This window comes from Podarcis gaigeae (genome assembly GCF_964106915.1).
Source record: "Podarcis gaigeae genome assembly, chromosome: 3".
NCBI lineage: Eukaryota > Metazoa > Chordata > Lepidosauria > Squamata > Lacertidae > Podarcis > Podarcis gaigeae.
The window spans coordinates 1,320,928-1,343,429 of NC_139680.1; the positions used below are offsets into that span (position 1 = coordinate 1,320,928).

Consider the following 22,502-nt stretch of genomic DNA (forward strand, 5'->3'; position numbering starts at 1 on the left):
CATGTTGGCTCAATTCTAATCTCTTTGCAGGACACATTTACTTTTGTGTATCCCAGTCTCTCTCTCTCTCTCTCTCTCTCTCTCTCTCTCTCTCTCTCTGTGTGTGTGTGTGTGTGTTTAGTATCTCCTGCAAACCTCTCCTTGCCATCTGTTCCTGTGTAGATAATTCCTGTTAAGGTGACACCGTAGAATCATAATCCGGAGTCTCCTTTTTACCTCTTTTTGTTTGCTAATCCTGTTCCTCAAACAGTCAAAACACAAATAATCTTCTAACTGACAACTAAGGCCTCACAGCGATTTCCAAAGGAAAAGCTGCAAAAGTTGCATCCTGGCCCACAGCCCACAGGAGTGTGCTGCATTTGATGTGGAAAAGGGAAGCAGGAGATGTGTGTGTGTGTGTGTGTGTGTGTGTGTGTGTGAGAGAGAGAGAGAGAGAGGGGGGGGGGAGAACATGACCCTACTCTTCTTTTGAATGCCTAGCAATAATAATAATAATAATAATAATAATAATAATAATAATAATAAACAGTTGGGTAAGGGGCAAAAGAAAATGAGCTCCACAGTATCAGGCTCCACAGAACAGGGCACAGCAGTTGCAACAGCAGCCCTAGAACTAGAAGAGTGGAGCAGGGTATACTTTTCAGGCTGGAGGTGCCCCATTCAAGTCCTGAAAAGCATTTTCAGAACCCACACTATCAGAAGGCACAGCGCATAGGCCAATAGCCCAGTTCCTTTGTGGACCCTCATACCCCTGGCAACCTACGATTCCTTTGCCCCTGTGTTGTCTGCTAGGCCAGCCCTTCTGGTTAGCATCCAGGTGAGCTCAAAACCTCTTCTCCTCTTTCTGCCGCTTGTCATCCTTTTATACCTTGGCAGCATACCTTAAGGATGGCCTCTCCCCATACAGACTGACCCAGACCCTGTGCTTGTCACCCAAGGCCCTTCTCTATGCCCCCCCTGCCTAAGAGGTTTGGGGGGGTGTCACATGAGAATGGGCCCATTTGTAAAATGCTCTCCTCAGAGAGGCTCACTTGGCGCCATCATTGCATGTCTTTAGGCACCAGGCGAAAACATTACCCAGACCTTTGGTTATTAAACAATTGATGGCCTTTTAAAGTGCGGGGGGACTGTTATGATTTTTTTCCTGCAATTGTTTCATCATCATCATCATCATCATCATCATCGGCCCTAGCACCCATCCCACTTGGGAGCTCTGGGATGCCTGCCAGCTTACAGGCAGCTTACAGGCCATTGGCCCTAACCCTATCAAGCCCACCCCAAGGCCTGGTGTTTCCAGCTTGTTCTAGAATTTCAATGGCTTTATTGAACAACCTCTGAGATGGAGGTAACCCTGAAAGGAAAAGAGCCCATAAAAAGCTATTCACAATGGCTTATTATTGGATAATTGCAGGTATTTCTCCTATACATTAATACACTTTTGTCTTAATGTATTGCAGATGAGAAGTGGTGGCATTTTTCAATAATCTTGTGTTTCATTCAGGAGATGCTGTAAATTTAGTTTTAATCATGATGAAAGCATGATTAAATCAGGAACACCCCAAATCAATATAATCCAACTTGCAAAGCTCAAGGATACATATAGAGTCCACTCCACATGTACTTTGCATTTGAGAGTGTTTGAAAGCTACTTTCTTTTCTAAAATATCTCTCATTAATATTGTAGCCCTGACCAGCATGAAAGAATTAATGAAGAATTCTTCAAGAGCTCATCAAATGTGAAGGATTTCTTTAAAAATGCTATAACAAAGGAGAGCCTTTACAATAGAATAACAAATCCACTACAGTGGTACCTCTGGTTACCTACTTAATTCGTTCTGGAGGTCTGTTCTTAACCTGAAACTGTTCTTAACCTGAGACACCGCTTTAGCAAATGGGGCCTCCCGCTGCCACTGCGCCGCTGCCGCACGATTTCTGTTCTCATCCTGAAGCAAAGTTCTTAATCTGAGGTACTATTTCTGGGTTAGCAGAGTCTGTAACTTGAAGCATATGTAACCTGAAGTGTATGTAACCTGAGGTACCACTGTATAGTTCTCAAAGCCAACTTCCTCCAGAACTAATTAAGTGGAACTAAGCCAGAGAAGATGGTCAGGGCCACTGAATTCTGCTGTTTTGCATGATGCTGTAAGCTTAGGGCACTTCATTTTTGATAGACTTACTCTGAATTTTCACAAGACGAATTGTAATCCTTATTCTTTTGGACCAATCCTTCCTTTTTTGTTGAGAACCTGCTTTGCCTAATAAATTTCCTGTTTGCCTTGAGGGTACAAAAAAAACAAATGTTCTGAGGTTCTGTTTGTTTAAATTATGTATTTTCCTCTTAATAGAATTCCTGTTTGGGAACTCCCTAGTGCATCAGGCGCAGGCTAGAAGAATAAGAAGGTTCCTTCAGCACAATTCAACTCAAGGGAAAAGATGCTCCATTTATAGTTGTTGTTTTCCTTTCTTTCCAGGGAGGCAGTCTGTATTCAGAGTACTTCCTCCAGCACTTTGTATACAACCTATTCCCACAGAGGAGAAACTGCTCTGCTCTTGTGAGCATCTCTTCATCTGCTTCCTGTACGGACAATCAAATGATCGTTGGTTGCACGGAGCCTCTTCTTTGAACTTTGACAGGTTTCTGTCATCTGATGTTATTATAACATGCGATTGACAGGTGAGCAGGATCACCAACCTGCCAAAGTTTTCCTGTGAGGGGAAAAGGATTTGGTCTGCTGGTCACAGAGGCCCAAATGCTCCCTCTCTTAAGAGCTTTCCTTAGTGCATCTCTCACATAGGTTAGTGCAGGGGCAAAAGAGAGGCCCAAGGTGCAGACAAACTAGTACTCTCTCTGCCCCTCCCCCTTCAATAGTTCCAAAGAGCATTAAAAAAAAACCCTTTTATTTAAATTGAACATTTAAACATTTTGCACTTATTCCAAAGGCATTTTTAAGGACTTGAACCACAAGTGGAAGTCCTTATAATTTATTATTATTAATTAATCTCTTTCCCATCCTTCCTCCCCAAGGAGCCCAAGGAGCCAAACACCAAAGTGGGGAAAATACAATTAAAAATAAAATTAAAACATATTATAAGACATTGAGAATATTAAAAAAACCAAACCCATGTCACATACCCGGTCATATACTCTCACAGCTAATAATTTCAAGGTGGTTGCCAGGAACAATGTATTTCAGCCATCAAATGCCTGGATAAACCTGAATGAAAGTTAATAATGATGTTATGCACATTTCCTGTTGCTCTTCTCCTTGACGCCTGCAATTTTTGGTTTAATAATATCTTTCTGCTATATTGTTAGCACTAAGAATATAATGAAAGGACATCATAAGAGCCTTCTTGGATTGGACCAAAGGCCCATCATGCGCAGGTGTTGTTTCCACAGTGGTCAAAGAGATGCCTGTGGGAAGCCCACAAGCCACACCTCAGAGCCACAACACAATTCCTGCTTAGGGTTCCCAGTCAATGGTGTTCAGTCCCCCCTCAGCCAGATAGCCCAAGGCCAGTCACTGCCTCTGAGCCTGGCCCACCTCTCACAGTTGTTGTGAGGATAAAATGGGGATGTGGAGCCCTTTGAGCCCCTTGCAGGAAATCAGTCACTCAACATCATGACTAGCGACTGTAGATAGCTTTGTCCTCGATGAATTTGTCTAGTCCTCTTTGAAGGCCATCAAGGTTGGTGGTCACCCCTAAATCTTAAGTAGTTGAACTATGAGCTTTGAGAAGCTTTGAGTTGTATCTGTTACCTGCATCTGCGTCATGACGTCCCTTCCTCACCCCTGCAATTTGGCTGCAAAGGCTTTCTTGAGCCTAATAACAGAGCGGGGCTGGGTTGAAGGATTTCACTCTTCAGGAAACGTGCAGCGGAGGAAGGCAATGTTATCCTCTAGCAAGGTTGTTGCAGCCTCAGACATCCATCATTCCTTTGCTTCTGGACACAGTGGGATGTTGGCTCTCCAAGGAGATGCCATTTATAAACACAGCAGTGTTTGTGTGATCAATCATTAGGTGACCATTTTTGCTGTCTCGAGAGATGGCCTAGAGTCATGCACAAAGGGCCACAGGAGTGTACCTTGCAGCATCACCTCCACTGCCCTGCCTCCTGCCAGGTGGCACAATGGGTCTGTGCATCTGGCTGTTAACCAGAGGGTTGGTGGTTTGAGCCTCCCCTGGGACAGCTTGCAGGGGGTTGGACTAGATGGCCCTTGGGATCCCTTCCAATCAGTTATTAATTAATTGAAAAGCCAGTCAAGGAGGCTGGGCTAGGCATGCAGAATTTGCAGGTGCTTTATAGGTTGAAAAGTAGCAGCCTTCTCTTAGGCACATAACCAATCGCTTTGTTTGTACCCACTCCTCTCATTGCTTCTTTTTGGCAAGTATAAGAACAGCCTCCTTTTCATTTCCTGCTGTTCTCTTGCTGTGCCTGTTGGCCTGGCAAAAAGCAAAGTTAATTAGAACACCTCCCCAGGCACAATGGGAACTGCATTTAGACAGAAAGCAGGAAAACGGAATGCTGCAGGCTTGTGCCTCCTGCCCTATTCCTGTAGACATCGAGAGCAAAGCTCCTTTAACAGAAGATTGCAGCCCTGTGTGTGTAGCAGTACAGAGATGGCCAGTAGCTTAAAATACAGTTTCACATGTTTCTTGGTAAATAGACTAGAAATATTTAGTTCTTTGAGAGTTATCAAACAGTCCACTTTGCTGTGCCTTGTGCAAGTTCTGTTTAAAACAGTTTGCATTTATTTGTTTTATTTCATGCTTTATTTCAGAGTTATTGGCTGATGTTTCCTTTCTGATTTTTAGAGGGAAGTGGTGGGGAGAGCTCAAATACAACATTTAAATTATACAACATTTATATTTTTAGTATAAAAGCCAACATTTAGGAAAGTATTATTTTGGCCAGCAAGATGACCACTTTAAATTACCCAGCCAATACATTTAATTTTTTAAAAATGAAGCATTAATGATGTTAAGTTGTGGGTGAACATATCAGACGACACAGCGATTCTCCAAACAGCTCTTGTTTATTCAGAGGCCAGAACAGAACTGAACTGAAGGGTTCAGCCAGCCTGATTATATAGAGCTCCACTAGAACGCAACAGTAACCATTTCCTGTAAATATCCAGTCACTGAACGTCACTTTCGATCCCTTATTTGCATATGTGGACCTGAGTGAAAACTATCTACAGTATCCCCCTGCTGGCCCAGGGTGAGAACTTCAGTACATAACAAATGATATTTCCCCCCAACATCCAGTCCTTTCATACCTTTCAACTTTTTTTTTGCATGAGTTCTTATAGGCTAACCTACTTTGATTCACTTCCACATGCTAAATCACTGAACCTCTCTGCCAATGTTCTGTGCTTTATTTTTTAGTCAGAATTCATTATATACAAAGAAGGAAAAACAAAACAAAAAAGGTTAGCACTTTGATGTTCATTCATTGCATTCTTTTGATGACATAAGTCCTTACCAAAAGAAATGGATTAACTCGTACACATTCTTAAACCTCGAACTTCATATGGCTGTAAGGAATGGGGCAGGGGGTTAAATGCCAAGTGTATCACGACAGAGACTGTTATGCTTTAAGAAACAGGGTTTATTTGCCTGTTTACACCTGCAGGGAGGAAGTGCAGATCTTACAGTATGGCCCAAAGCATTGTGGGCAACCTTCCCTCTCCCCTGCCAAGATGGATCTCAGCCCTTCTTCCTCCTCCTTTTTCCCAGGAATCCCTGCTTCCAAACTCCCTTTTCCTGCCCCCCCTCAAACAAACACATCATCTCCTTGGTAACATCTCACTCCCCAGGCAAAAAGATTTCTCTCCTCAAAGGCCTTTGCTTGGCCAGGCTGGTTTGCATCTTCTAGCCCAGGAATTCTCTGTCTGGCACAGTTCTGCACTTCAATCCATATCCCAATTAATGAGAGCCCTGGCATTTATTAATTTAGAGGGTTTACACCACTTTACTCCCAGATATGTGGGCACAGGAGGGCAGCCTAGGAGGCTTTGGTTTAGCGTCGGCATTAGGGGAAACAGAGTTCTTCTTTTTTTTAAATGATATTTATTAAGAATTTTCAAAATTACAAAAAAGAGAAGAAAAAGAAAAAAAGAAGAAAAAAAGAAAAAAGATACATAAAACCAATACAACAACACAACATCAAAAAAGAAAAATACAAATCCCATATTACATATCTTTATCTCTCATTTGCTTGTTTCCTTGACCTCCTCACGCCTCCCTTTTTGTATTCTAGCTTAATTAATTATTTCAGCAAATTCTTTCCCTCTTTTTCAATTATTATTGAATAATTTATCTTGACAATCTAACCTATTAATTAACTCAGCAAATCCTTTCCATCTTTCACCATATTCTGTTATTCATTTTGCCTTACTTTATTTAACCTTATCTTACCGTAAAATACCTTAAAACTTAAAACTTAATGCTTATTTATACATAACTCCTTATATCATTTCTACTAAAGCCAGACAGTACCGTTCCAACATTTTCCCTAATATTCATTAATTTTACACTAATTCCCAAAATAAAAATTTTTCTTTATAGACTTTCTTCCAGTTTTCATCCAACGTCCCTTCTTCCTGGTCTCGGGTTATGTCAGTCCTTGCTGTCCATTCCATCTAGTCCATCAACCTGGTAGTCTTATGTCCGAGGCTCTTAAATCTCTTCCATGCCCCTTCTGCAGATCTTCTTCTTGTTGTTTATACTTGCACTTTTCCTTGTCTTTTGTTGGTCTCTTTCTTGATTTCTTTCCTTTCTCAATGAGGAGTAGGTCTCTGGGGGATTCCAGCCCATAATTGTCTCCATCTCCCCTCATCAGACCAGCCCATTTCCCACAGTCCCACTCCCCACAGTCATCAATATAATCCAAAAAATATTTAACAGCATATTTCAAAGTCCCTCCAAAGTTAAAAGCCTCCTCAGCTCCAGGCTCCCCCTGGCCCACTCCAAATTCAATCTTCCAAAAGAGCGGCTTATGCTCCTGCAGGGCTTCAGATCTCTCCATTTGTATTGCTTGAGGCGCAGCCGCAACCTCCTCCATTATCATCTGCCCTTGCACTTGCCCAGTCAAACCAGTTTCCTGAGTTGGTTCCTGTATGATTTCTGTGTCAGTATTCCCTGTTTGTCCACATTCACTAACTGCAGCAGTCATCAAATCCAACTTCTCATTCATCAAATCCATCTTCTCATGCAACTGCTCCAGCAAAGCATTTGTCTTGCAAAAAGCAAGCACCAAAACTTCCTCCCAACACATTTTTATTCAAGGTCAAAAGACTGGTCCCACGATCTTAATCTCGCAGCTGTAAAGTCGCCAAGTAAACTGCAGCAACAATTTGACAAGCTCCCTCTAGTGGAGACAATTTCTATTTGTATCCATCTTTTTAAAGCACGTCTAACAAAATAAAGTTACTTTCAATTTTCAAATATTTTGTTTCTTTAGAATGCAGAAGGCAACATTGGAATCAGTTTGTTTCTCTTTTTTAGCTATCTGTCAAAATGTTCCATTCACAGTCAATGGACGTCTCCAACAATTTCTGTCTCTGACACCCCGTTCCCAGGTTTGAGACGGTGGAAACTTATTTTTCTTTACTTCCTCTCCTGCAGGCTTAAACAGTCAATCCCCCCCCCTTTTCTCCTGCTTCCAAGGGGGTTTTAGTGGTTATAGATGAAGGAAATTTCGACCTTTACAAACAACTTTCCAGGGTATTAGCTTACAAGGTTTTTGCTTCAGTCTATTTACAAAAAGCGGAAGGCGGACTTCCTGTTTTGAACCTTCCCGCTTCAGTGCCAAATTAGGATGTTTCTTGATCCAATTTTCCGTTTTTACTCACGGGTACTTGTTTAGAGTCTAATTGTCGACAGGAAAAAGTCAGCGCTCTCCGGCACTGCCTATGCGGCTTCCCTCCGTGAAAGTAGCAATCAGTTCGCAGCACCGTGCTGCTCACCCCACTTCGCTCTGGAGCCCCAAAATGGGGTCCCCCGTGAGTAGGGGAGGCGCTCCTGGTGCCCTGCTAACCCCACGTTCCCAGGCTTCCTCCACCTGGGATTTCTAGCGGGTCCTCACCTTCGCCGCGGTGGGAAGACCCAGTTTCCACGGAGCCCATTCCTCCGGTCGGAGGAACTCCGCCATTCGCCGATGGCGCTAACCCGGAAGTGTCGGGGAAACGGAGTTCTTGTTCTTTTCACACAACATATCTCCACAGCCAGGAGCAGCAGGAGAGAGTTGACTGACCATGGGGATCATGAAGTTGTCTCTGGCGGCAGGACCAGCAAGGGCTAGACTCTCTCTAATTTTATGTTATGCTTTGCCCACATGGCAGCCATTTTGTAACTGGTGCCCACAATGCACTCTCACAGTTTCAAATGTGGTCACGAGTCCCAAAATGTTGGCAGCTCTTGAGTTCCATGGAAGCACTGAGTGAGCTCACTGGGCAATTTGGACTGGGATGACCCCCGCAGGCTTATCACACTCCACTCTATTTCTCTGTGTCATATGAATCAAGTGAGGCTGTTCAGGTTCTGGGCTGGTGCTTGTTTAAAAATGTAGAATTGCTACCTTGAATCAAGGTTAGGATCAGTTTGGGGCACAGAAATTACTTGGTTGCTCTGTATGATGACCTCTGACAGAAGAGGGATGTGTGTGTGTGTCCGCCCTTGTCAATCCTCCTTGATCTTGCAGCAGGTTTCAATACCATTGACCTTGGTATCTTGCTGGAATGGCTGTCCAAGTTGGTGAGCAGCACCACTTGGCAATGGTTCCAGTCCTGTTTGGATTACCATATTCAGAGATGTTGTTTGACCTTGTGAGCCCTCAGCATAGGAGTCAACTCCTAGGGGCCATGGGGGCTTTGGCCCCAACAATAATATATTTGAGGGGGCTGGGCCCCCACAAAGTTGATGGGCATTCCAATTCAAATAGTGTGTGTGCATTGTGTCATGTGATTGATTATGCAGGGCAGGACTTACCTGGCCCCCCACAATATTCTATTCAAGTTGTCACCCCTGGCCCTCAGTGTGCCACAGGGTTTGATCCCCCCTTCCCCCGCTGTTTAACATCTACATGAAACCACACTGGGATCATCCAGAGTTTGGGAGTGCAGTGACAGCAATGTGTAGTTCTGTTTCTCCTTTACATCTGCAGGGTTTGCCGTGGATGTGCAAGACTGATGTCTGACCTCAGTCATGGACTGGATGAAAACCAACTGACTGAAGCTTAATCCAGATAGAGTGAGACATCGTTAGTGAGTGGTTCCCTAGATCAGATGGGTGCAGAGGCGGACTTTGATAATACGGCACCCTGTGCGCGGCTAAAATTTGGCATCCCCAAATGGATCTTCTCCATTTTGCATCCCCTCCAATCAGCACCCTTGATGGGGAACCACCTGTACTGCCCTAAATCTGGTGCTGGGTGGGTGTGGAAGGGGTACACTGCCTCTGAAGGAGCAGCTGTGTAGCCTAGACCCACTATTGTCACTTGAGACAAGTGGCCTCTGTGGTGGTCCTGCTCTGCCGCTATCTGCACAAGGATAACCTAACTTCTGTTGTCTATGCTCTGGAGCTCAAGATTAGATTTCGGCAATGTGTTCTGCAATATAATAAACCTAAATAAATATATTCTGTGTGACATTTTGCATCAGTTATATGTAGAGATATCAAGATCATTCATAAGTACAGTTAGAGAAAGAAATGTGATAATCAATGAAAAGAAATTAATAGATGGCCCTGTTGTCATTGCTATAGGTCATGGAACCAAAGGAGTGTTTGAACTTCTGTCAGGATGGCGCCGGACCAGAGAAAGCCTGCCGTTCAAAGACAGGGTTGCTGACGCCTACTCTGATGTGATGGTCTCCTACACCATGACAAGCTCCTTGTATTTCATCGCCTTTGGCATGGGTGCTAGTCCTTTCACCAACATTGAGGCTGTGAAAGTCTTCTGCCAGAATATGTGTATCTCCATCCTGTTGAACTACTTCTACATCTTCTCCTTCTTTGGTTCCTGCCTGGTCTTTGCTGGACAGTTGGAGCAGAATCGGTACCACAGCATCTTCTGCTGTAAAATCCCCTCAGCAGAATACCTGGAAAGGAAGCCCATTTGGTTCCAAACCATGATGAGTGATGGCTACCACCACTCTTCTCACCACGAAACTGATCCGTACCAGAACCACTTTATTCAACATTTCCTGCGGGAGCATTACAATGAATGGATTACTAATATCTATGTTAAGCCCTTTGTGGTGATACTGTATCTCATTTATGCTTCCTTTTCCTTTATGGGCTGCTTGCAGATCAGCGATGGAGCCAATATTATCAATCTTCTCTCCAGCAATTCTCCAAGTGTCTCCTATGCTGTCGTTCAACAGAAGTACTTTAGCAACTACAGCCCAGTGATAGGGTTCTATATCTACGAGCCCCTTGAGTACTGGAACGGCACCGTCCAAGATGACTTAAAGAAGCTGACTGAAGGTTTCAACACCCTGTCCTGGATTCAACAGTATTACCAATATCTGAAAGCTGGGAATATTAGTGCCACCAACAAAAGCTATTTCCATAGCATCCTACAAAGCTCCTTTTTAAGAAAGCCAGAATTCCAGCACTTCAAAAATGACATCATTTTTTCCAAGGCTGGAAATGTTAATAGCATAATTGCATCCCGCATGTACCTTGTGGCTAGGACTAGTGAAAAAACACAGAGAGATGTTATCGAGTTACTGGAGAAGCTGAGACCCCTGTCTCTGAAGCAGAGCATCAAGTTCATCGTGTTCAACCCCACCTTTGTCTTCATGGACCAATACAGCCTCTCTGTGACCATGCCGGTCTTGATTTCAAGCTTTGGCATCTTACTGGTGTTGCTGCTCACCTTCTTCCTGGTGATTCATCCTCTAGGGAACTTCTGGTTAATTCTCACTGTCACCTCAATAGAGTTGGGTGTTCTTGGCTTGATGACTTTGTGGAACGTTGACATGGATTGCATTTCCACACTGTGCCTTATTTACACTTTGAATTTTTCCATAGATCACTGTGCACCCCTGCTTTACACATTTGTACTAGCAACTGAGCACACCCGAACTCAGTGTATCAAAAGCTCCCTCCAAGAACACGGAACAGCAATTTTGCAAAACGTTACTTCTTTTCTTATTGGGTTGGTCCCCCTCCTTTTCGTGCCTTCAAACCTGACCTTCACACTGTTCAAATGCTTGCTGCTCACTGGCAGTTGCACACTTCTGCACTGTTTTGTAATCTTACCTGTCTTCCTAACATTTTTCCCACCCTCCAAAAAGCACCACAAGAAAAAGAAACGAGCCAAACGAAAGGAGCGGGAAGAGATTGAGTGCATAGAAGTTCAAGAGAATCCTGATCACGTGACAGCAGTCTGAGTCACGCAGAACTACATGGTTTTTAATTGCGAAAAGAAATGCTACACTGAGCTGGAGGGAAAGTAGAGCAAAGATCTCCGCTGCTTGCGCTGGCCCACACGAAACAAGTCTAAGGAAGCCCCCAAAAGGAGTATTTGTGGCACATGGAGGTGAAAGTGTTGTTAAATAATAACCAGAGGTGTCCCCCCCTTTTAAGGGTAGAGGAGGAAAACAAGCCCCAAACTTCCCCTATGATCCTCTCAACTGAGGGAAATGTTCCACAATACCCTATAATGCAAATGGAAGTTTCTGGGTAATATCTGTTGGTGTCCCTCTGCTGATGGAAGGCACCCCTCAGTGGAATGGGAAGAGAGGCCATTTTGGGCCATTTCCCCTCCCCTGCAGCCTTTGCTAAATCTGCTGTGTAGGGTGGTGGGGCTCTCTAGAACAGATACAGGGGCTGGGCAAGGGGCTGAAGGGGGAGGCAGAATAATTAACTAGAATCCCGCTCTCCCACTGATGGATGTCTTTCAACAGCACAGAGACCCCCCCCCCCTGGGCACCACTCCATATTGCCAAGTTCCATTACCAATAATTCTCAAGCCAGAAAAGGTAACAGAAACAGAGGGGAAGTAGTTAGGGTCATAATAGGGAGCATGTTTATTTTAAGAGATTGGTCTAAGTAAAACCTATGCAGTTGGAAAGAAAATGTTCAGTAAATCAAAGCCAAAGTACTTCCCTATGTGCCACCATGAAAAACTGTACCATTTGTTCAGAGAGTAAACCTATGCTCCCCTAAAATTAATTGGAGAGAAATTGGCTAAGCAGGCCTTTGGCGATACTCCCAGGGCACTTGAGACCATCAGAGGCAGCCCTACGTATGTCAACCTGAATTCTAAGAGAGGCTCCTGGCTGCGCCACCTGTAATTTTTGCAGTGCTGTCCTTTGGCTCCCTACACATTCTCTGTACCAACATTAGACCAGAATACTAATTAGACAGATGTGTCCACCGTCACAATAGCTCAGGCTCCAAAGACACAGCATGGAGATCACTTTGTACCTGCATCAAAAGTATTGAGCACAGAGCAAAGGGAAGCTCCACGTGTGAAGTTCAAAGTGAAATACCATTTCCCTGCCCTGAAATATTCTCTAAACTGCGCATCTTGTGTTTCACATCTTGGCAAACTGATCAGTTGATGATGCCTTTTGCCACAAAATATAACAATAATGAGAGTTATTAAACATAAAGGCACCAGCTGCTTGGGAAATTGGTTTTTATGCAGCATTACTATTAAATGCCTGATAGAATGTCTGAGGCAAAGCAAAGCTTTATGGCTGTTGAGAATTATAGATGAACGCAGTAAATTTGTCTCTTACTGCATGAGATTAGAGTTATACCATTACAAAAGGGTAGTCTCTGCTTTACAAAGTATACAAGCTTAGAAGTGCAAGAGAAGGAATGGAAAGAGAGTGAGCCAATAATACTCAGAGAGGGTGATATTTTGCCCTGAGTTAAGCCACGTATTTCTCTATTCCAAAAAGCATTCTAGAAAGTGTTTGCTTCCTGCATTCTTGAATGCAATCTAGCCTTGCATAAACAATGTCTTCCTGCAATATATTCCATATGTTACAATCACTGTTTAAAACAAATGTCAAAGAGAGTGTGAGGAAGGGGATCATCCCTTTTGAAGGAGGTTCAGACCGCCCGCCCAGTCCTTCCATGCATGTGGCTGTGTTTGTAAGAGGGGACTGACACACCACTCAGTCGAGTCCTCCCCTCCTTCCCCAGCTGCCCCTTCAGTAAGGTGGGGTGAGTAAATGCTAAGCAAATTCTGGGGATGAGGTGGAAGTGCTCACGATTCTCCCACAGAAAGTAATGACAAGCCCAAATATTGGCAATGCAGGGGAGAAAGAGGGCTTCCACGTCCCACGTTCTTGGTTGTAGCTGCTATCTTAACTTCCATGACACCAATGCTGTAAACAGATTCTGATTAGCAAATGTGTCTGATCCAAAGCCATATTCTGTAAAAACACACACCATATTATGTCATATTGAGTCAGACCATCTAATTCTTATTCTGACTGGTGGTAGCAATTTAAGACTGAAGGCAGATTTCCTTTTAACTGGAGATGCCAGGGATTTAATCTGGGACGTTCTACATGCAGAGAATGCATTCTAGCAAAGCACTGTTATGTCTCTGCAGCTAAAGTGTTGTGGATAACTATTACCCTGCTTATACATTTTCCATCTCCATTGATTTTATTTTATGAAAAGCATATCCTAAAAAAAGGTAACTGCTCTCAAAATCCCCATATATGCCATCTGCTGCCACAAGATGCTAACATTTTTCACTTATTTTCTCTGTTGTCAACATCAATATCTGAAATGTTTAAATCCAAATGGAAAAGTTTAACTTAGTGTGGAATTTGTCTGCTCTTAATCTGGACGTTCACCATTTGGTTGAAATATTCTCATTGACAGGTCTTCGTCTACAGCATTTGAAGACTCAAGTATTCTCATCTGGTAAATCAGCATTTTAAATTATGAGCAACACCTTAATGTCACATTTTGGTACATCAAATCTTTTGAAACTTGATTTTGTAACAGGCTACATTTTAAAATCTTGTCATGCCAAAATCAGGGATGGGTGGGAAGAAGATGGGCATTGCAGCATTTGTCGAGGACTCACATACTCATTCATCACAATCTCTTGTCTTCCTGAACCCATTCAGATGACAACAGGTGAGGTCCAAGCATGGTGAGAAGGGAAGAGAGGATACTTTACCTGAGGCCGGCTGGGGGAAGGCCAAGGCTACTTGATCGCCTATTTGATTGCCCTATGGAAATGATCAAAGTTATGTGTTAGATGCTTTAGGTGGCACTTCTCCTGTTCCATCCCCACCATGAGGCCTCAGTGCCCTTCACCTGTTGGAGGTTGAAGGTGTGCAGCAAGGAACCCAGTAAACTTGTGCCGTCTTCCGGCATGATTTAGATGACTGACTCTGCAGGGTTCTTGAGCACTTGGAGGCTTTAATGGGGCCAAGAGACAAGGATGCAGCTCACGGCTATCGAGCATCCCTGCTTTGCCTCTCTTTGTGCAAGGACAAGGACAATTGGACAGAGTTTATATTGCTCTATATCTTTATGGTGATATTTCCTGGAGCCAAACAGAAGTAGTGTTAGAATGTGTATGCATGTTTGTGTGTGTGTGTTTGTTTGTTTGTGTGCCTGTGTGTGCGTGTGCAGATAGATAGGTAATGTGCTTGCTTGTGCAGGAAACTCTAGGAACTGTAGATTGAAAAAGTGGTACACCTTTCCATCTCTCTCTTGTGACATAATCTGTCAAGCACTAAAAGAGATCCTTTGTTCTTCATTCATTTCCTACATTCATAGGCAGGAGGAGACTGCAAGGTATGGTAGTAGGAATGAGGGACTAGCGCCATAAGAATTTGGTAGATGGAGGGCCAAACTACAAGTGTTCACACTTAAATCGTGTGAGTATATTTTACAGTTACAAATAGCAGCCTCCCAGGGAGAACAGGGTTAAGGCCATTGTGCCAGGGAGGAGGAACGAAGAGCTACTACCACAGTCCCAAAGAAAATCTCCCCTGAAGCTGCTGCTTGAATTACAGTAGTAGGGATCCCACTGCTACCAAAGGGTGCTTTCCTCCCAATGCAAACAGCAGCTTGCGGGGAGACAGTTTGCATGAGGACCACGGCATGGGAGGACTGGATTGACTCCCCTACTACAGGCCGTGGCCCTAGTCATAGTTGCAACTACTGTTTGCAGAAAGGTTATCTTGCAAGTTCTAAAATCCAGGAGGCCTTCTCTCTCCTTCTCCTCCACCTCTTTATCTCTGTCTCTGTTACAGTTTTTTACTGAGCCCATAGAAATGAGCTTGAGCACTTCACACAGAAAGAGGCAGACACCTCCTACCTTGCAAATCATTCATTATACAAAGACTATGGCCATTCTCACCTGTTTCCACGCAGGTTCCTTCTACAGTGCTTTGAAGGCAGGGGCGTAGGAAGGGGGGCGGTGGGGGTGGACTGACCCAGATGTCATCCCAGAGGGGGGAGACACAACCCCCCCCCGGGAGATCACCGCCATGCCGATCACCACCCTGGGGGGATCGCCCGGCCCGCAGGTGCACGGCTGTGCGCTGCTCCAGGTGCCCGAGCGGCTGGCTCTTTTTTTATGCCATGTGATAAAGGAACAACTATAGAGACAAAAACAAACCCCTGTGTTGCAATACAGAATAATCTACTCAAATGCAGTTGCAACACGTGGCTAATGAGTATAGTAAATGTGTTATTAGTAGTAGTAGAATGTCATCCAAAATTACAATTCATCAACTTCAAAATAATATATATATATATATATATATATATCAGTCCATAACTAAGAAGTAGTCGACGAAATGAATTGCTGGCGGGGAACACCATTGGCACTTTCAGTGGATGAAGTCCAAGACAGTATATCCGGATTGAATTGTTTCAAAGATGAATCTTCGTCAGCTGATGATGAAATTGAATACATTACATACAATGAATGACTTCTTGGTTACGGACTGATATATATTGTATGCATTGGAGCAGCCTTTGGCTATAAGCAATAAACTTTGACTGACTGACATATATATTATTTTGAAGTTGATGAATTGTAATTTTGGGTAACATTCTACTACTAATAATAAAACATTTACTATATTCATTAGCCATGTGTTGCAGCTGTATTTGAGCGTGTGATAAAGGAAGGCAAGAGGAAAACATTTTGAGAGGACCTGAAATGCCCCTTTCAGGATACCATTGTAGCTTATCAATGTATTCATTTTTTTTGCATTAATACTGTATCTCTGATACACAGCATTCTTGATCTGTCCTTTGGTTACAGCAGAGCTGTAGTCCATAGACCTTAGTCTGCAGGAATCAGACTAACTTTGGAGACGAGTTGCTATGTTCTTTTGCTGTTTGTGTTAGCCACCCAGGGAATACATGTGATTTATACTAGACATGTATAGTAACAGTGCAATATATAAATGTCTACTCAGAAATAAGCCCCAGGAGAGCAATTCTATGCTCTGCAACTAGGTCTGGAACGATAACAACAATTTTTGGGATGGTAGGGGCAAGAATAAGGGGGACATCACCCCCCCCCCCCGTGTTTTGTTATAAAAAGCACATCAGAGATGGTCTGAATCAAAATGTGGCTACAAACTAATATTTAAAGAGCTCAAAAACAATTATGAATTTTTCTTTGTTTATCAGTCAGCCAGTAAATACATACTTTAGTAATTACCTTCAATATGTGCAGATGTAAGCAAATATGTTCATCTCTGAGGTGCTACTTCATGCTATAAAAGAAGGGGGACGGTAGAAATGGTAGCTGTTTGGAGGCTTGGTTGTGAGTTTGTTTGTGGGGGGCCACGTGCTCAGCTGGAGTGCATGGTATGAGTGGGAGGGGCTACTGCTGAGAGGAAGCCAGGCTGGAGGAGGAATCAGAATTGTAGAGTTGGAAGGGGCCCCAACGGTCATCTAGTCCAACCCCTTGCATTGCAGTAAGTGAGTTGTGGAATGATTTAGCAGCCAGCAGCAGCTTGACTTAGCTGCTTGCAGTCTCTGGGAGCTCGTGACCAGGACACCTAAGCAGGGGCCTTGTGAGGGAGAGGGCTGGAGTGTGGTCTCATGGTGGGCATAGGACCAGGAGGCTGGGGGCTGAGGGAGCTGCTGCAGCGCCCGGAAGTGCCTGTGCCGTGTTTGCCTTCCTGCCTGAAAATGTGCAAAAGTGCCCCTGCATCAAGTGCAAGCACTTGTGGGAGGAAAAGGCACAGCAATTGAGGCTTTCCTATCTGCACTTGGAGCTACTGGGCAAGTTGAGGGATTTCTTGATAGAGCAGAGCGGTTTGTCCAGGATGTGTGCACTTGTCAAGGGATCCGTGACCTGGAGCATAGAAGGCAGATGGAGAGTACAGTGGTACCTCGGGCTACAGACGCTTCAGGTTACAGACTCTACTAACCCAGAAATAGTACCTCGGGTTAAGAACTTTGCTTCAGGATGAGAACAGAAATCGCACGGTGGCAGCAGGAGGCCCCATTAGCTAAAGTGGTACCTCAAGTTGAGAACAGTTTCAGCTAACTGGATCTCCAGAACGAATTAAGTTCTTAACCCAAAGTACCGGTGTATATGGGTAAAAAATGTAGGAGAGAAAAAGACCAGTGACCTTATTGTGGGGGTCTGCTATATAGACCTCCAAGCCAGACAGAAGACTTGGATGATGCCTTCCTACAGCAGGTTACTAATCATTCAAAAAGGAGAGATATAGCAGGCTTAGTCGTTGTTTGAGGACTATCCCTGCCTGCAGGTCTGGTCCTGACCGGAAGGATACTGGAATCAGCAAGAGAAACCCACATGACCTGAAAGTGTTGCTGTGCAATGCCAGGTCAATGATGAATAAAACCACTGCCATCCACGACCTGGATTTGACCTGGCATGTGTGACAGAGACCTGGTTGGATGAAGCAGATAGGCCTGTCCTTGCCCCCCCCCCCAGGTTTCTCTTACGCACAGCAACCCAGGTCATGTGGGTGGGGAGGGGGCGTTGCAGTGATTTTTAGGAAGTCATTAGTCTGCACCAGGCGTCCTATTGGGAAGACCCAGTTTTCTGAGTGCATGTTCTGGAAGTTGGGCAATAGGGGCAATACAGGATTCCTGTTGGTACCAACCTCCCCGCTGCACCAAGGATTCCCTGCCCGAGCTGGGATGTTCTCCTGGAGACACCTAGTTTGGTTGTCCTAGGGGATTTTAAAATCGATGCCGACACGACCTTACAAGGGGCTGCTCAGGACTTTGTGGAAAGCATGGTCTCCATGGGGCTGTCGCTGAATAAGCTTGGTGATCTGACACTAACTAAAAGTGAAACAAAAGAAGTGCCATGGTCAGATCACTTCCTGGTGCAACTGGACTTCTCTGCGACCCTTCTTTTGTACTGTTTTATTGTTGTTAGCCACCCTGAGCCCGGCTTCGGCTGGGGAGGGCGGGATATAAATAAAATTTATTATTATTATTCCCCTCTGCAGGGAGGTGGGACCGATTCGGATAGTCCACTCCTGCTACTTAATGGATCCAATGGGCTTCCAGAGAGTGGTAGGGAATGTTTTATCCCAAGTTGATGGCCTTTCAGCTGATTCCATGGTGGCACGCTGGAATGCGGAGTTAACCAGGGCTATTGACTGTCTGGCTCCGAAGCGCCCTCTCCGATTGCATGGAGCCCGGAGAGCCCTGTGGTTTTCCCCGGAGCTGAGGGCGATGAAATAATCGTTGAGACGGCTAGAGTGCCGGTGGTGGAAAACTCATTCTGAATCAGACCAGACACGGGCTAGAGCTCAACGTCGAGCCTATCAAGTGGCAATGGCGACAGCAAAGAGGGCCTTCTTCGCCGCCTCCATTGCATCTGCAGAAAACAGCAGCAGGAGACTTTTTCAGGTGGTTCACAATCTATCGGAACCACCTGCACCACTGGGGCCTGGTAGGGACCCCAAGATCTCCTGCAATGCTTTTGCAAAGTTTTTTTGCAGATAAAGTCGCTCAGATTCAGAAGGAGGTAAACTCCACCGTGGGAGCAGGGCCGGAGCGGGGGAGTGCTAGAGTTCTGTCTAGTCTTGTTACATGGGATCAGTTCCAATCTGTTGCCTCCGAGGATGTGGACAGGCTGCTTGGACAAGTGAAACCGACCACTTGTCTCCTTGATCCTTGCCCATGCTGGCTGATAAAAGCAAGCCGGGAAGGGCTGGGCGATGGGCTCTGCGGAGTGGTGAATGCTTCCCTCTGTGAGGGAGCCTTCCCAGACCCACTGAAAGAGGCGGTCATTAAACTGTTCTTTAAAAAAACCATCTTTAGACCTGGCCAATATGGCCAACTATCGCCCAGTCTCAGATCTACCATTCTTAGGCAAGGTGATTGAGCTGAACAATTCCAATTGTTCAATTGTTCCAATTGCTGAACAACAACAAGCACGCCTGGAGGATGCGGACCATTTGGATTCCTTCCAATCGGGATTCAGGCCTCACCATGGGACTGAAACTGCCTTGGTTGTGCTGCTTGATGATCTTCGGCAGCCTAGGGACAAAGGTGAGAGCTGTTTCCTAGTTCTGCTGGATCTCTCAGCTGCTTTGACACCATCGACCATAACACCCTTCTGGACCGTCTTAAGGGGCTGGGAGCTGGGGGCACTGTTATACAGTGGTTCCGCTCCTTCCTCCTGGGCTGTGTCCAGAAAGTAGTGTTGGGGGATGAGTGTTCAGACCCTTGGGCTCTCACTTGTGGGGTGCCTCAGGGTTTTGTCCTCTCCCCCATGCTTTTTAATATCTATATGAAGCTGCTGGGAGAGATCATCAGGAGGTTTGGGCTGGGTGTTCATCAATATGTGGATGATACCCAGCTCTACCTCTCTTTCAAATCAGAACCAGTGAAGGTGGTGAAGGTCCTGTGCGAGTGCCTGGAGGCGGTTGGAGGATGGATGGCGGCTAACAGATTGAGGTTGAATCCTGACAAAACAGAAGTACTGTTTTGGGGGGACAGAGGGCAGGCAGGTGTGGGGGATTCCCTGGTTCTGAATGGGGTAACTGTGCCCCTGAAGGACCAGGTGCGCAGCCTGGGAGTCATTTTGAACTCACAGCTGTCCATGGAGACGCAGGTCAATTCTGTGTCCAGGGCGGCTGTGTACCAGCTCCACCTGGTACGCAGGCTGAGATCCTACCTGCCCGCAGACTGTCTGGCCAGAGTGGTGCATGCTCTAGTTATCTCCCGCTTGGACTACTGCAATGCGCTCTACATGGGGCTACCTTTGAAGGTGACCCGGAAGCTGCAATTAATCCAGAATGCGGCAGCTAGACTGGTGACTGGGAGTGGCCGCCGGGACCACATAACATTGGTCCTGAGAGTTCTGCATTGGCTCCCAGTACGTTTCCGAGCATGATTCAAAGTGTTGGTGCTGACCTTTAAAGCCCTAAACTGCCTCGGTCCTGTGTACCTGAAGGAGCGTCTCCACCCCCATTGTTCAGCCCGGACTCTGAGATCCAGCGCCGAGGGCCTTCTGGAGGTTCCCCCATGGCGAGAAGTGAGATTACAGGGAACCAGACAGAGGGCCTTCTCAGTAGTGGCACCTGCCCTGTGGAACACCCTCCCTTCAGATGTGAAGGAAATAAGCAGCTAGCCTATCTTTAGGGAAGTTTTTAATATTTAATGCTGTACTGTTTTTAACAGTTGATTGGGAGCCACCCAGAGTGGCTGGGGAAACTCAGCCAGATGGGTGGGGTATAAATTATTATTATTATTATTATTATTATTATCATCATCATCATCATCATATTATTATTATTATTATTATTATTATTATTATTATGGGGGACTTCAACTTCTCCAGTATCTGTTGGAACTCACACTTTGCCAGGAATGTAAGGTCCAAAAAATTCTTCCATTGCCTCACTGACAATTTCATTTCCAAGAAGGTGGAAGAAGGAACAAGGGGATCATCATGTTTTGGACCTGCTCCTCACCAACAGGGAGGAAGTGATTGATGAAGTGGAAGTACTGGGAACCTTGGGAGGAAGTGATCATGTTCTCATATTTGCTTCAGTGCTGTCGACATGGTTTTGGGATGTCAAACCAATGGTACAATCTCAGGCCACTTTTATACTAATATCTTCCGGTACATTTTTTGAAGTTGGTGGAATTCAATATCCATTATGTTCTCTTCCAGCTCTTCCTTGAGGGTTTTCAAGGAAGTATAAATCAGGGATGGGGAGCCTCCATCTATACTATCGATGGACTGCTTCCATTAGTGACTGCACAGATGTTTTCATCCATACTGCGTACATTTCTCAGAGAGCCATCCATCCCATCTCTGCCACTTTGAAGGATGTCAATTTTGTAAGTACATTATGAATATTGGCATGGGACGTCCATGAATTTTTTTGCCTAGCGTCATAGATGTGTCTAACATCAATGTCATAGCCATCTTCTGGAGAAATCACTGTGCTTAGTCTGTTTCACAGGACTACATGTCCCCTGGAATGTAGCTTCATGGAGATTTTTCTCCGTGTAGTCAACTGAAAGGTTCTGAAGAATATTTGTCCATTGCAAAATAAATAAGTGACTGTGTCAGTCTTCCTGAACTGGATTGCCTACAAAATTGTGTTACAGCATTTGCTAGTGGGCACATCCATGCTTCAACTTCTCTGTCCCACTGCTTCCCCCCCACCCCACCCCAGGGAAAGCAGCTCTTACTGCTCATGCAGAGCAAACAGCAATTTGGGTTTTCTCTGGATTGCCATTTATTCCAATTTAGAACTAAAGAATGAATTTTCCATTCCATGGGAAAGGAGTGAGGCAAGGGGGAAACCACTCATGCCTGGGAAGGGTGGGTCAAGTGGGAAACTGCTCGGCCCCCTGCTTTCTGGGCATGGGAGAAGCAGCAGTGTGGACAAAGATCTTAGAGTCTCATATCACTCTTTCACTCAACCCAACTTGCCCTTACGGGTGCCATTTTGATAACAACCTCTCTCCCATGATGCCTTGTGCCTGCTGATGTGCTCTGATGCGCTGCCTGTATGCATGCTCAACGTGATTAGGCTTCTCTGCTATGGCATAAAACCTATGCATGGGCACTGGGACTTTCTGTAAGACTTCCTTCCTTCCTTCCTTCCTTCCTTCCTTCCTTCCTTCCTGCTACATAGGATCCTTTTGGATATTAACATTTTAGCAGAAACAAATAATAGCTGTTCTGCTTTACACTGTAAGTGGAATTGTAGCTCTGCTCCCATGCGTCATACACTCTGCAGCCTGTGGACAGTCCTCTCTTCCCTTTGACCGATCAGGATTTCCCCATCAACCATCATAGGCCAACTACTCTTTTGGAAATTGTGCAGCTAGCTGAGGTCTGAAAAATAACAGGAAGTGAGGTGTTTTCTTCAAAATGAGTGAGTGAACAAAGAATGTGTCTGCCCAGGAAGCAGACATTGTGCGCAGTCAATATCCAGCCTTAAAACGAAATGTATGGAGGCCATTGATTTGCAATTTATAAAGAAATGTTACAAAAACATGGAACCCCCCCTCCTCCTCCT

At 44.9% G+C, this 22,502-nt stretch overlaps 1 protein-coding gene across 2 annotated transcripts in view; it reads left to right on the forward strand.

Annotated features, from left to right (window-relative positions):
* PTCHD4 (patched domain containing 4) overlaps positions 1-21,525 on the forward strand; it is a 48,064-nt gene extending 26,539 nt beyond the window's left edge. The window contains exons 3-6 of one of the 2 annotated variants that reach the window (XR_014561912.1): positions 9,769-11,551; positions 13,864-13,905; positions 14,776-14,876; positions 21,140-21,525. Coding sequence is in view for 1 of the 2 variants with exons in the window: in XM_083730178.1 (XP_083586304.1) it covers positions 9,769-11,402 (1,634 nt within the window). In the remaining variant the exon portion in view is untranslated. Of the gene's footprint in view, positions 1-9,768; positions 13,309-13,863; positions 13,906-14,775; positions 14,877-21,139 lie in introns of those variants that run through there. The other variant, XM_083730178.1, reaches the window with a different exon arrangement.
* The last annotated feature ends 977 nt before the right edge of the window (positions 21,526-22,502 follow it).